We start from the raw sequence: 15,393 nt of genomic DNA, 5'->3' as shown, positions 1-15,393 counted from the left end.
ATCCTGACACACAGGCTTATAGGACAGTCTAGCCACTGTCAGAAATAGCAGGACAAAGTAACACTAGAGATAATCTGATGGTGAGAGGAAAGCGCAGGAACCCAAGCAACAGAAACCAAGACTACATGGCATCATTGGAGCCCAATTCTCCCACCAAAGCAAACACGGAATATCCAAACACACCTGAAAAGCAAGATCTAGATTTAAAATCGCATTTGATCATGATGCTGGAGGACTTCAAGAAAGACGTGAAGAACTCCCTTAGAGAAACACAGGAAAACATTAATAAACAAGTAGAAGCTTACAGAGAGGAATCACAAAATTCCCTGAAAGAATTCCAGGAAAACATAAATAAACAAGTAGAAGCCCATAGAGAGGAGTCACAAAAATCCCTGAAAGAATTCCAGGAAAACACAATCAAACAGTTGAAGGAATTAAAAATGGAAATAGAAGCAATCAAGAAAGAACACATGGAAAGAACCCTGGATACAGAAAACCAAAGAAGAGACAAGGAGCTGTAGATATGAGCTTCACCAACAGAATACAAGAGATGGAAGAGAGAATCTCAGGAGCAGAAGATTTCATAGAAATCATCAAATCAACTGTAAAAGATAATGTAAAGCTGAAAAAGCTACTGGTCCAAAACATACAGGAAATCCAGGACTCAATGAGAAGATCAAACCTAAAGAAAATAGGTATAGAAGAGAGTGAAGACTCCCAGCACAAAGGACCAGTAAATATCTTGAACAAAATCATCGAAGAAAACTTCCCTTACCTAAAAAAAGAGATACCCATAGGCATACAAGAAGCCTACAGAAATCCAAATAGATTGGACCAAAAAAGAAACACCTCCCGTCACATAATAGTCAAAACACCAAACCCACAAAATAAAGAAAGAATATTAAAAGCAGTAAGGGAAAAAGGTCAAGTATCATATAAAGGCAGACCTATCAAAATCACCAGACTTTTCGCCAAACACCATGAAAGCCAGAAGATCCTGGACAGATGTCATACAGACCCTAAGAGAACACAAATGCCAGCCCAGGTTACTGTATCCTGCAAAACTCTCAATTAACATAGATGGAGAAACCAAGATATTCCATGACAAAACCAAATTTACACAATATCTTTCTACAAATCCAGCACTACAAAGGATAATAAATGGTAAAGCCCAACATAAGGAGGCAAGCTATACCCTAGAAGAAGCAAGAAACTAATCGTCTTGGCAACAAAACAAAGAGAAGAAAAGCACACAAACATAACATCATATCCAAATATGAATATAACAGGAAGCAATCATCACTATTCCTTAATATCTCTAAACACCAATGGCCTCAACTCCACAATAAAAAGACATAGATTAACAAACTGGATACGCAACGAGGACCCTGCATTCTGCTGCCTACAGGAAACACACCTCAGAGACAAAGACAGACACTACCTCAGAGTGAAAGGCTGGAAAACAACTTTCCAAGCAAATGGTCGGAAGAAGCAAGCTGGACTAGCCATTCTAATATCAAATAAAATCAATTTTCAACTAAAAGTCATCAAAAAAGATAAGGAAGGACACTTCATACTCATCAAAGGAAAAATCCACCAAGATGAACTCTCAATCCTAAATATCTATGCCCCAAATACAAGGGCACCTACATACGTAAAAGAAACCTTACTAAAGCTTAAAACACACATTGCACCTCATACAATAATAGTAGGAGATTTCAACACCCCACTCTCATCAATGGACAGATCATGGAAACAGAAATTAAACAGAGACGTAGACAGACTAAGAGAAGTCATGAGCCAAATGGACTTAACAGATATTTATAGAACATTCTATCCTAAAGCAAAAGGATATACCTTCTTCTCAGCTCCTCATGGTACTTTCTCCAAAATTGACCACATAATTGGTCAAAAAACGGGCCTCAACAGGTACAGAAAGATAGAAATAATACCATGCGTGCTATCGGACCACCACGGCCTAAAACTGGTCTTCAATAACAATCAAGGAAGAATGCCCACATATACGTGGAAATTGAACAATGCTCAACTCTAATGATAACCTGGTCAAGGAAGAAATAATGAAAGAAATTAAAGACTTTTAGAATTTAATGAAAATGAAGGTACAACATACCCAAACTTATGGGACACAATGAAAGCTGTGCTAAGAGGAAAACTCATAGTGCTGAGTGCCTGCATACAGAAACAGGAAAGAGCATATGTCAGCAGCTTGACAGCACACCTAAAAGCTATAGAACAAAAATAAGCAAATACACCCAGGAGGAGTAGAAGGCAGGAAATAATCAAATTCAGAGCTGAAATCAACCAAGTAGAAACAAAAAGGACCATAGAAAGAATCAACAGAACCAAAAGTTGGTTCTTTGAGAAAATCAACAAGATAGATAAACCCTTAGCCAGACTAATGAGAGGACACAGAGAGTGTGTCCAAATTAACAAAATCAGAAATGAAAAGGGAGACCTAACTACAGATTCAGAGGAAAATCAAAAAATCATCAGATCTTACTATAAAAGCCTATATTCAAAAAAACTTGAAAATCTGCAGGAAATGGACAATTTCCTAGACAGATAACAGGTACCAAAGTTAAATCAGGAACAAATGAACCATTTAAACTACCCCATAACTCCTAAGGAAATAGAAGCAGTCATTAAAGGTCACCCAACCAAAAAGAGCCCAGGTCCAGACGGGTTTAGTGCAGAATTGTATCAGACCTTCATAGAAGACCTCATACCAATATTATCCAAACTATTCCACAAAATTGAAACAGATGGAGCACTACCGAATTCCTTTTATGAAGCCACAATTACTCTTATACCTAAACCACACAAAGACCCAACAAAGAAAGAGAAATTCAGACCAATTTCCCTTATGAATATCAACCCAAAAATACTCAATAAAATTCTGGCAAACCGAATCCAAGAGCACATCAAAATAATCATCCACCATGATCAAGTAAGCTTCATCCCAGGCATGCAGGGATGGTTTAATAAATGGAAAACCATCAACGTGATCCATTATATAAACAAACTGAAAGAACAAAACCACATGATCATTTCATTAGATGCTGAGAAAGCATTTGACAAAATTCAACACCCCATCATGATAAAAGTCCTGGAAAGAATAGGAATTCAAGGCCCATACCTAAACATAGTGAAAGCCATATACAGCAAACCAGTTGCTAACATTAAACTAAATGGAGAGAAACTTGAAGCAGTCCCACTAAAATAGGGACTAAACAAGGCTGCCCACTCTGTCCCTACTTATTCAATACAGTTCTTGAAGTTCTAGCCAAAGCAATCAGACAACAAAAGGAGGTCAAGGGGATACAGATCAGAAAAGAGGAAGTCAAAATATCACTATTTGCAGATGATATGATAGTATATTTAAGTGATCCCAAAAGTTCCACCAGAGAACTACTAAAGCTGATAAACAACTTCAGCAAAGTGGCCGGGTATAAAATTAACTCAAATAAATCAGTAGCCTTCCTCTACACAAAAGAGAAACAAGCCGAGAAAGAGATTAGGGAAACGACACCCTTCATAATAGACCCAAATAATATTAAGTACCTCGGTGTGACTTTAACCAAGCAAGTAAAAGATCTGTACAATAAGAACTTCAAGACTCTGAAGAAAGAAATTGAAGAAGACCTCAGAAGATGGAAAGATCTCACATGCTCATGGATTGGCAGGATTAATATAGTAAAAATGGCCATTTTACCAAAAGCGATCTACAGATTCAATGCAATCCCCATCAACATACCAATCCAATTCTTCAAAGAGCTATTTGCAAAGAACAATTTGCAAATTCATCTGGAATAACAAAAAAAACCCAGGATAGCTAAAACTATCCTCAACAATAAAAGGACGTCAGGGGGAATCACTATCCCTGAACTCAAGCAGTATTACAGAGCAATAGTGATAAAAACTGCATGGTATTGGTACAGAGACAGACAGATAGACCAATGGAACAGAATTGATGACCCAGAAATGAACCCACACACCTATGGGCACTTGATTTTTGACAAAGGATCTAAAACCATCAAATGGAAAAAAGACAGCATTTTCAGCAAATGGTGCTGGTTCAACTGGAGGTCAACATGTAGAAGAATGCAGATCGATCCATGCTTATCACCCTGTACAAAGCTTAAGTCCAAGTGGATCAAGGACCTCCACATCAAACCACATACACTCAAACTAATAGAAGAAAAACTAGGGAAGCATCTGGAACACATGGGCATTGGAAAAATTTCCTGAACAAAACACCAATGGCTTATGCTCTAAGATCAAGAATCGACAAATGGGATCTCATAAAACTGCAAAGCTTCTGTAAGGCAAAGGACACTGTGGTTAGGACAAAACGGCAACCAACAGATTGGGAAAAGATCTTTACCAATCTTACAACAGATAGAGGCCTTATATCCAAAAAACACAAAGAACTCAAGAAGTTAGACTGTAGGGAGACAAATAACCCTATTAAAAAATGGGGTTCAGAGCTAAACAAAGAATTCACAGCTGAGGAATGCCGAATGGCTGAGAAACACCTAAAGAAATGTTCAACATCTTTAGTCATAAGGGAAATGCAAATCAAAACAACCCTGAGATTTCACCTCACACCAGTGAGAATGGCTAAGATCAAAAACTCAGGTGACAATAGATGCTGGCGAGGATGCGGAGAAAGAGGAACACTCCTCCATTGTTGGTGGATTGCAGACTGGTACAACCATTCTGGAAATCAGTCTGGAGGTTCCTCAGAAAATTGGACATTGAACTGCCTGAGGATCCAGCTATACCTCTCTTGGGCATATACCCAAAAGATGCCCCAATATATAAAAAAGACACGTGCTCCACCATGTTCATCGCAGCCTTATTTATAATATCCAGATGCTGGAAAGAACCCAGATGCCCTTCAACAGAGGAATGGATACAGAAAATTCGGTACATCTACACAATGGAATATTACTCAGCTATCAAAAACAATGACTTTATGAAATTCGTAGGCAAATGGTTGGAACTGGAAAATATCATCCTGAGTGAGGTAACCCAATCACATAAAAACACACATAGTATGCACTCATTGATAAGTGGCTATTAGCCCAAATTCTTGAATTACCCTAGATGCCTAGAACAAATGAAACTCAAGACGGATGATCAAAATGTGAATGCTCCACTCCTTCTTTAAAAGGGGAATAAGAATACCCATGGCAGGGAATAGAGAGGCAAAGATTAAAACAGACACAAAAGGAACACCCATTCAGAGCCTGCCCCACATGTGGCCCACACACATACAGCCATCCAATTAGACAAGATAGATGATGCAAAGAAGGGCAGGCTGACAGGAGCTGGATGTAGATCGCTCCTGAGAGACACAGTCAGAATACAGCAAATACAGAGGCGAATGCCAGCAGCAAACCACTGAACTGAGAATAGGACCCCCGTTGAAGGAATCAGAGAAAGAACTGGAAGAGCTTGAAGGGGCTTGAGACCCCTTATGAACAACAATGCCAAGCAACCAGAGCTTCCAGGGACTAAGCCACTACCTAAAGACTATACATGGACTGACCCTGGACTCTGACCTCATAGGTAGCAATGAATATTCTAGTAAGATCACCAGTGGAAGGGGAACCCCTTGGTCCTGCTAAGACTGAACCCCCAGTGAACTAGATTGTTGGGGGGAGGGCGGCAATGGGGGAGGGTGGTGAGGGGGACAGCCATAAAGAAGGGGAGGGGGAGGGATTAGGTGGATGTTTGCCCGGAAACCGGGAAAGGGAACAACACTCGAAATGTATATAAGAAATACTCAAGTTAAAAAAAAAAAAAGACATGGACTAACAGACTAGATATATAAACAGGACCCAGCATTTTCTGCATACAGGAAACACACATCAATGACAAAAAAAAAAAAAAAAAAAAAACTACTTCAGAGTAAAAGGCTGGAAAACCAGTTTCCCAGCAAATGATCCAAAGAAATAAGCTGGAGTAGCCATTCTTATATCAAATAAAATGTACTTTCAACCCAAAGTTTTTAATAAGATAAGGAGGGACACTTCATACTTATCAAAGGAAAAAATCAACTAAGATGGACTCTCAATTCTGCACATCTCTGCTCCAAATGCAAGGGCACCCACATTTATAAAAGAAACTTTAGTAAACCTCAAAACACACATTGCACCTCACACAGTAAGAGTGGGAAACTTAACCCCACTTTCAGCAATGGACAGATCATCTAAAGTAAACAAAGACAGTGAAACTAACAGAAGTTATGAACCAAATGGATTTAACAGATATCTATAGAACATTTCATCCTAAAACAAAAGAATATATGTTCTTCTCAGGAGATCATAGTATCTTCTCCGAAAATGACCATATGATCAGACATAAAAGAGGCCTCAACAGATTTAAGAAGATTGAAATAATCCCATGCATTCTATCAGATCACCATGGACTGAGGTTGATCTTCAATAACAACAAAAACAACAGAAAGTCCACATACACATGAAAGCTGAACAACACTCTACTCAATGATAACTTGGTCAAGTAACAAATGAAAAAATTAAAGACTTTTTAGAATTTAATGAAACTGGAAGCACAACATACCCAAATTTATGAGACACAATGAAGGCATTGCTAAGAGGCAAACTCACAGCTCTGAGTTCCTCCAAAAAGGAACTGGAAGGCGCAACACCAGCAGCCTGACAGCACATATGAAAGCTCTAGACAAAAAGAAGCAAATACACCCAAGAGGAGTAGACAGCAGGAAATAAACTCAGAGCTAAAATCAACCAAATAGAAACAAAAAGAACTATATAAAGAATCAGCAAAACCAGGAGCTGGTTCTTTGAGAAAATCAACAAGATAGGTAAACCCTTAGCCAGACTAACCAGAGGGCACAGAGATATACAAATTAACAAAATCAGAAATGAAAAGGGAGACATAACAACAGAAACTGAGGAAATTTTAAAAGAAATCATCAGATCCTACTACAAAAGCCTATACTCAACAAAACTGGAAAATCTGGATGAAACGAACAATTTTCTAGACAGATACCAGGTACCAAAATTAAATCAGGATCAGATAAATCATCTAAACAGTCCTAGAACTCCTAAAGAAATAAAAGCAGTCATTAAAGGTCTCCCAACCAAAAAAAAAAAAAAAAAAAAAAAAAAAAAAAAACTCCAGGACCAGATGGGTTTAGTGCAGAATTCTATCAGACCTTCATAGAAGACCTCATACCAATACTCTTCAACCTATTCCACAAAATATAAACATAAAAAACTTTACTCAAATCATTCTATGAAGCTATAATTAAGCTCATACCTAAACCATACAAACACTCAACAAAGAAAGAGAACTTTAGACCAATTTCACTTATGATTATTGATGCAAAAGTACTCAATAAAATTCTAGCAAATTGAATCCAAGAACACATCAAAACAATCATCCATTGTGATCAATTAGGCTTCATCTCAGGGATGCAAGGATGGTTCAATATACGGAAATCCATCGGTGTGATCCACTATGTAAACAAACTCAAAGAAAAAAAAAACGCATGATCATCTCATTAGATGCAGAGAAAGCATTTGACAATATTCAACACCCCTTCATGATAAAAGTCTTCGAAAGATCAGGAATTCAAGACTTATACTTAAACATAATTAAAGCAATATACAGCAAACCAGTAGTCAACTACTAAATGGAGCCAAACTAAATGGAGAGAGACTTGAAGCAATCCCACTAAAATCAGGGACTAGACAAGACTGCCCACTCTCTCCCTACCCATTCAATATAGTACTCAAAGGCCTAGTCAGACAAATTAGACAACAAAAGGAGGTCAAAGGGATATAAATTGGAAAGAAAGAAGTCAGAATATCACTATTTGAAGATGATATGATAGTAAACTTAAGTGACCCCAAAATACCACCAGAAAATTCCTATAACAGGTAAACAACTTCAGCAAAGTGTCTGAGTATAGAATTAACTCAAACAAGTCAGTAGCCTTCCTATACTCAAAGGATAAACAGGCTGAGAAAGAAATTAGGGAAACAACACCCTTCACAATATTCACAAATAATGTAAAATTTCCTGGTGTGACTCTAACCAAGCAAGTGAAAGATCTATATGACAAGAACTTCAAGTCTCTTAATAAAGAAATTGAAGAAGGCCTGAGAAGATGGAAAGATCTCCCATGCTCATGGATTGGCAGGATTAATATTTTAAAAATGGCCATCTTGCCAAAAGCAATCTACAGATTCAATGCAATCCCCGTCAAAATTCCAACTCATTTCTTCATGGAGTTAGAAAGAGAAATTTTCAAACTCATTTGGAATAACAAAAAAAAAACCCAGGATAGCAAAAACTATTCTGAACAATAAAAGAACTTCTGGGCGAATGACAATCCCTGACCTCAAGCTGTATTACAGAGCAATTGTCATAAAGAGTGTATGGTATTGGTACAGAGAAAGACAGGTAGATCATTTGAATAAAATTGAAGACCCAGAAAACAACACACAGACACATATGGTCTGAATGTAGAAGAATGAAAATCAATCTATTCTTGTCTCCTTATAGAAAGCTCAAGTCCAAGTGGATCAAGGACCTCCACATAAAATCAGATACAGTGAAACTAACAGAAGAGAAAGTAGGGAAGAGCCTTGAACACATAAGCTTGGGGAAATTTTCCTGAAGAGAACATCAGTGGCTTATGCTCTAAGATCAACAATAGACAAATGGGACCTCATAAAATTTCAAAGCTTCTAGAAGGTAAAGGACACTGGTAACCAATAGATTGGGAAAAGATCTTTAGCAATCCTACATCCAATAGAGGGCTAATATCCAATATATACAAAGAACTCAAGAAGGTAGACTCCAGAGAATCAAATACACCTATTGAAAATGAGGTAAAGAGTTAAATGAAGAATTCTCAACTGAGGAATATGGAATGCTTGAGAAACACCTAAAGAAATGTTCAACATCCTTAGTCATCAGGGAAATGCAAATCAAAACAACACTGAGATTCCACCTCACACCAGTCAAAATGGCTAAGATCAAAAACTCAGGTGACAACAGCTGCTGGGGAGATTTAGGAAAAAGAGGAGCACTCCTTCATTGTTGGTGGAATTGCTAAGCTGGTACAACTGCTGTGGAAATCAATCTGGCAGTTTCTCAGAAAAATGGGCATAGTACTACTTGAGGACCTGGCTATACCACGTCTGGGCATATACCCAAAAGATGCTCCAACATATAACAAGGACACATGCTCCACTATGTTCATAGAAGTCTTATTTATAATAGCCAGAAGCTGGAAAGTATCTAGATGTCCTTTAACAGAGGAATAAATACAGAAAATGTGGTACATCTACACAAAGGAATACTACTCAGCTATCAAAAACAATGACTTCATGAAATTCTTAGGCAAATAGGTGGAATTAGAAAATATCATCCTGAGTGAGGTAACCCAGCCACAAAAGAACACACATGGTATGCACTCACTGATAAATGGATATTAGCCCAAATGCTTGGAGTACCCCAGATACAATTCACAGACCACATAAAGCTCAAGAAGGAAGACAAAAGTGTAGATGCTTCAGTCCTTCTTAGAAGAGGGAAGAAAATACTCACAGGAGGAAATATGGAGACAAAGTGTGGAGCAGAGACTACACTACAAGGAGATCCATCCCATATACAGCTACCAAACCCAGACCTTATAGTTGATGCCAAGAAGTGCATGCTGACAGGAGCCTGATATAGCTGTCTCCTGGGAGGCTTTGTTAGAGCCTGACAAATACAGAAGTGGATGCTTGCAGCCAACCACTGGACTGAGCACAGGGTTTCCAGTGGAGGAGTTAGAGAAGAGACTGAAGTAACTGAAGTGGTTTGCAACCCCACAGGAAGAACATTATCAACTAACCAGACCCTCCAGAGCCCAACACACGGAGGGACCCATGGCTCCAGCTGCATATGTAGCAGAGGATGGCCTTTTCTAGCATCAATGGGAGGAGAAACCCTTGGTCCTGTGAAGGCTCAATGCCCCAGTGTAGGTAAATGTCAGGGCAGGGAGGCACAAATGGGTGGATTGGGGAGTACCCTCATAGAAGCAGGGGGAGGAAGGATGGGATAGGGGGTTTCCAGAGGGGAAACTGGAAAAGGGGATAATGTTGAAAATGTCAATAAATAAAATATCCAATAAAAGAGAAAACTAACAACCTAAGAATGAAAAAAAAAAGATGTGAATACAAACTTTGCCAAAGAAACACAGAGTCGTGCACCACATTATTGTGCTCCAGTGACTACCAACATGACAGTGGTTCTGAAAAATTAGCCACAACGCAGACTCATTGTTTTTGTGAGTACTCTGAAAAACTGGTAAGTATCTAGTGTTGCAGTTTTTTAAAATGTTTCTTCTTATCAAGGGATGTTTGATTACATACAGTTTCTATATAAGCCAGTGGGAAAACGCTCAACATGTTTAATCACTAGGAAGCTGCCAATTTAAACCAAGACCCAGCTATCATTATCTGCCTGGCTAAGAGGCCACCAGGTGTTGGCAAGGATAAAGTGAAGTGCTTCTCCCATGCATTGCTGCAAAAGATAAAACGTACTACACTAGTTAATTCCCTTCACTCACAGGGGACATACCTCTGGACCTAAGTGAATGCACAAAACCATAGGTGGAACCAGTGTGACATCCTGAATATCCTTGTGATGAGAGAAATGTAAGATAGTAAATAATAATAATAATAATAATAATAATGATAATAATAATAATAAACAATAGTGGCACATTTTAAGTTTTTAGAAATTATGACTTTTTTATTTCTAGAAATTTTCATCTAATTTTTTTTTCGGGCCACAAGTAACAAAACCACAGAACTCAAACCAGTGGATGATGAGAGACTAGCAGCTCTAGAACCGTTTTGGAGCCTGAGTTCTTAGAAAGTTGGACATCACCTATGATTGAAGTCAAACATTAAGCTGCTAACACAACATTTATAAAGACACAAATGGAACCGAATGTCTATGTAAGAAGCATGCACAAGTGTTCAGAGAAACTTCTGTTTATAACAGCCAAGGAGAGAAGAGATGCACAGGCTCTCCATAGGTGTGAGCCGATACACAAAGAAAGGTTTAACGACCACCCAGGAACAAAAGGCTCGTGCTACAGCATGAATGATAGCAATTATGCTGAGTGTACAAGGTCACAGCAAGTGATAAGAGAGTATCATTCCACTAACAGAAAATACTACAAAGTGTCATTTATGCTAACAAAACATTGTTAGTTTCCTGATGGTGTTGGCTTCAAAAGGATGAGAGAGAGGCATTTTCAAAGGCCATGACAAATTTTTGTAAATATGGTGTCATCGGAGTATGCTGTGTCAACACTTGCCAAGTTTTACATTTTAAACATGAACAGCCCATTGTGTGCCAACTATATCTCAAAATAATACCAATCAAACAAAATGGCTGCCTCTAAGTACAGCATCTGAGCTCACAAGACTCCTTGTTTGGGGCAAGTAGTTGAAGCATTAGGCTTTTTTTTTCAAAGCCCCGAGTTTATTTTTAACCATGCAGAGTTGCAGAATTGTCATTATTCTGGCAAAAATGAAAGACAATAGCAATGATATACCACAGAGAACGACGCAAGCATGTCTTCTTCAGGGAACACAGTTGAGAATGAGTCCAAGAAACCACCAACCCTTTCTGACATTCATTGGACTGTATCATTACTGAATCACTAAAGGTACCATTTGAAATACTGCCATGAATGAAAATATTCCTTTGTTTGAATGAAGCACCACGGATTCCAAAGTGCTGTTTTAAAGCAGTAGTAATGAATGGCATTTATTACCAGCATACCAACTGACCATCCTTATCTCTGCGCATCCTTACGTGGAAACAGCTGGAGTAATGGTGTAGAGCTGGTTCAGGGTATGTCATGAGGCTAAATTAGTAAATAACCAGATTCTCAGGAACCTAATGAGTAAGCGGAGAGTTATTACAAAATAAGAGAATAGCAATCAGAAGCAAAAGGAAGTAACTCCTAAAAGCAGGGAAAAAATGAGAAGAAAAGAAATGTTGGCTTTCCAGACAATTCTCACAGTGGAACTGTTCTTTGAACTACTGGTGCAGTTTGGTTGGGAAGCAGGTCTTCATGACCTCACTCCAACTGTGGGTTCAATATACACAAGAATGTCTGGTAACACTAGCACATCCATGTAACGAGTATTTTAAAAGCAAAAGGGTTATGCAAATTCCTAACAATGTTCGAATCATACGATACTGGCTATTGGCTGTGAACTGATTTCTTTACTTAATATTAAATATCCTCAGAGCTCTGACCTGTTTTACTTGATGACGAGGAAAATGTTCATGTGTGGCTTTAGCTAACAGGAGACAATAGACTCCGAAATACCTACCACAGTACCCAATCAAGCAAACCCTCAAAGGAATCTAGAGTCTACTAAGATATTTCAGACACCATTTACCATCTTAAACCCCTCTGTACCTGCCTCTGATCTGTCAGCTTCCTTGTTTGAGAGCAGCTGAGTAGAACAGGAGAGGCCCACTTACACACACAAAGTCCAAATTTGGGTTTACACATTTCTTCCAGGAGTGATTGTGATGCAGGGCAAGGGAAACAGGTGTGGGGGGCTTGGAAGATCAGTTTTCTCTACAGGACAAGAGAGCCCAGGACAACTTGAAACAGGTTTGAGTAAGCAAAGCATTTGAAATAAAAATCAAATCAAAACAAAAACAAAATCCCCATGAGTCTTAAAATATTCATAAGTGGGTAGCAAACAGTTTATCCAGACTTCAAGGATGAGGTAGAATTTCTATCCATGTGTGAACATTTTAAACGAGAAGATGAGGGCGTTGCCATGATTTGCTTTGAGGACCTCCCTGGTACTGTTGGTGCTTGGCAGTGCCTTGTAGAAAACGGGCCAAGGTCCTCAAAGCACCCAAGACGAAGTGAAAAGTTAAGAGCCTCAATCAATGAGTGCTAAGACTCGGTGCTGGAGGAAGCTTCGTGTCAAGCCTCCCATACTTATACTTAAGGTCCCTTCATTGTTCTTAAGTATAGATTGGGAATCATGGCTCTGTATCAACTGTTCACCTCAGATCAGGGCATTTTCGAGCCCTGGTTTTAATTTGGCATCGAAGTGCAAATCACCTGGGAGAGGTATCCGTCACAAGAACTTCCATAGGTAGGTCATTCTACTGGGCTCTACAGCTGAAAACTCTGCCATGGAGAAAGGTTAGCAGGAACAAAACATGCTTATAACTAACACCGTTGTTTCTAGTATGATCCACCCCAATCCAGGTGGATGTCTGAGAAGTTCCATTACTGACCAAGGCAGCCAGCCTATGGCCCTCTGTCCCAGTCTCTCAGAAGCATTCATGCCCGATCCTGTCTCCAAAAGTGTACCACTGCCAAGAAAATGACCACTAATACAGAGATAGGAAAATGAATTTCAAAATCTAAGTAAAAGCAAAGGAAGGAAATCCCCCAATTCGGACAAGTCTCCATAAGCAAAGCGGAGGAAGGAAGGCTATCTGGCGATAATTCCCGCCAAGAGTATTTGGGCATTTTCCCAAAATTACCAAAGTAATCCTGTAAAAAAAATCACATGTATGTGGGCTAAATTATGACCAAACTGTCCAAATCATGGGTACTAATTAAAAGTTACCTGTCTTTTAAAAGCCATTCGAAGGCACTTCACACTTTAACAGGACCTCCCTCTGGGTGTTATACTCTCAGGACCTCTCTAGGTGGGATTCAGAATGGTGGTGGCCAGAACTAACCTCAGGCAACCTCACTGGCACTCCCCCACCTACCCACCTGCCGAGGCTACCGGAAGCCCACCTGTTAGGCAGGTCTCACATCTTATACAGTCCTCCCCAGAAACCACGGGACTCTGGCTGACAGTGTCAGTTGTCCACAGGGTGTTGGAAAAGTTGAAACCAGGACAAATGTGCCAGTACCCGAGCCTTTCCCTGGAAAGCAAGAGAGCTGGACTCGGCAGAAGGGCTGAGTTCAGAAGGGGTGCCGGGCGTAGGCTCCGCGGAAATGACAGCTCCTGGGCTCAGACGCTGCCTTCTCCCCGGACTCTGCCCAAGAGAGACCTGGGTGCAGGGAAGAAGCCCAGATAGGGTCCTGGTAAGTTCTGCCCAGAGCTTGTCTCCGCTGACACGGAGCTTGATGCCAGCACCCACTTCAGAGTCAACCCTCCGCCACCTGTCCCAAGCTCCGGCGAAGGTTCAGCCTCGCGACAGAGCTTCGCCGCCGAAAAGTGTGCTTCCCGAAGTGACCAGCAAGGGAATGGGGATTGGGGGTTCCAAGAGGGTTGGAGACGGGCCGGCTGTCCTACCTGTCCTGCGACACAGAGGAGGCACCAGGTGCCACAGATGAGGCGAGCCAGGAACCCCGGGTGGCTACGCGTCACCAGCCGCACCATGGTCCTGGCAGAGACACGGAGCGGTGACTGCGGACCCCTGGCTGGCAAGCGGAGCACAGGGAGGGTGGGCGCGTCTCTGCAGTGGCGGTGCAGCTCCGCTGCTTTGAATGGGAGCGCGTGCGCCCGGCTGGGGGCGTTCCGAGTGAGTGGGGCAGTCTCCGCCCGGTGGCTAGGCGACCCCGCCCCAGCACCCTCCTGCTCCTCCCTCTAGGGTCAGCCAAGCGCCATCCAGGCAGCACGGTGTGTCCTGGGGAGGGAAAACGAGCAGGACTGCTCGCTGCCTCCTATTTTTTTCATTTTTAAAGGAAGGTCACGGCTGCTCGCTTTGCTCCGGTTTGGAACGCCACCCTGTGCACCCTGAGAAGGAAAGGTCCCTTCTGGTGCTGGCGTGTTCCGGAGAACCTCCGCCCCTAGAAAGCTCATCCTTTAGGGTGCTCTGGGGGGTCCCATCTGCCTTTCGGGCTGAGCCAGAGTCTTCCGGGACAGGGAACCACTAAGAAACGCGTGATCTCTCAGACTGGGACAATGCAATGTCTGTCCTCAGGTCGCTCACAGTGATTCTATCACGAAACTGGTTTGCTCTGTGGTATGAGTCTGGTAAAGGAGAAGTAGCCTGGGACCCACAACAGTTGGGTTCCGAGGAACCGGAGCTGGAGCCAGTGCCACGCACAGCAGGGGACCCAAGAGGTGGTATCAATTAGGTTAACTTGGTTGATAGTTTTCCCTCCCTTTCTCTGGTCCGCATTTTTATTATACTTCAAGCTTACTCTGAGAACAAAATAGACTGCACTCTGCTGCTGTCTTTTGCCACCTGGCCGCCCCAACTCTTTTCTTCCTAAAAGCCTGGAGCCCTGGAGTCGCTTGCCCAAAGCATCTTTATAAGAAAGCAAGTCCCCACCCTCTCAACAGTCTTCCAGGCCACTCCACC

At 41.0% G+C, this 15,393-nt stretch overlaps 1 protein-coding gene across 1 annotated transcript in view; it reads right to left on the bottom strand.

Annotated features, from left to right (window-relative positions):
* Window positions 1-14,613, bottom strand: part of LOC148005886 (uncharacterized) — a 534,723-nt gene extending 520,110 nt beyond the window's left edge. Inside the window, exon 1 of the mRNA XM_087551629.1 lies at window positions 14,379-14,613. Within this exon, the coding sequence (XP_087407755.1) occupies window positions 14,379-14,465 (87 nt within the window). The 5' untranslated portion in view covers window positions 14,466-14,613. The remainder of the gene's footprint in view (window positions 1-14,378) is intronic.
* Window positions 14,614-15,393: the final 780 nt, after the last annotated feature.

The sequence above is a fragment of the Rattus norvegicus genome, chromosome 5 (genome assembly GCF_021556685.1).
Source record: "Rattus norvegicus strain SHRSP/BbbUtx chromosome 5, alternate assembly SHRSP_T2T, whole genome shotgun sequence".
Lineage (NCBI taxonomy): Eukaryota > Metazoa > Chordata > Mammalia > Rodentia > Muridae > Rattus > Rattus norvegicus.
This window is presented reverse-complemented; position numbering and strand designations above follow the sequence as displayed.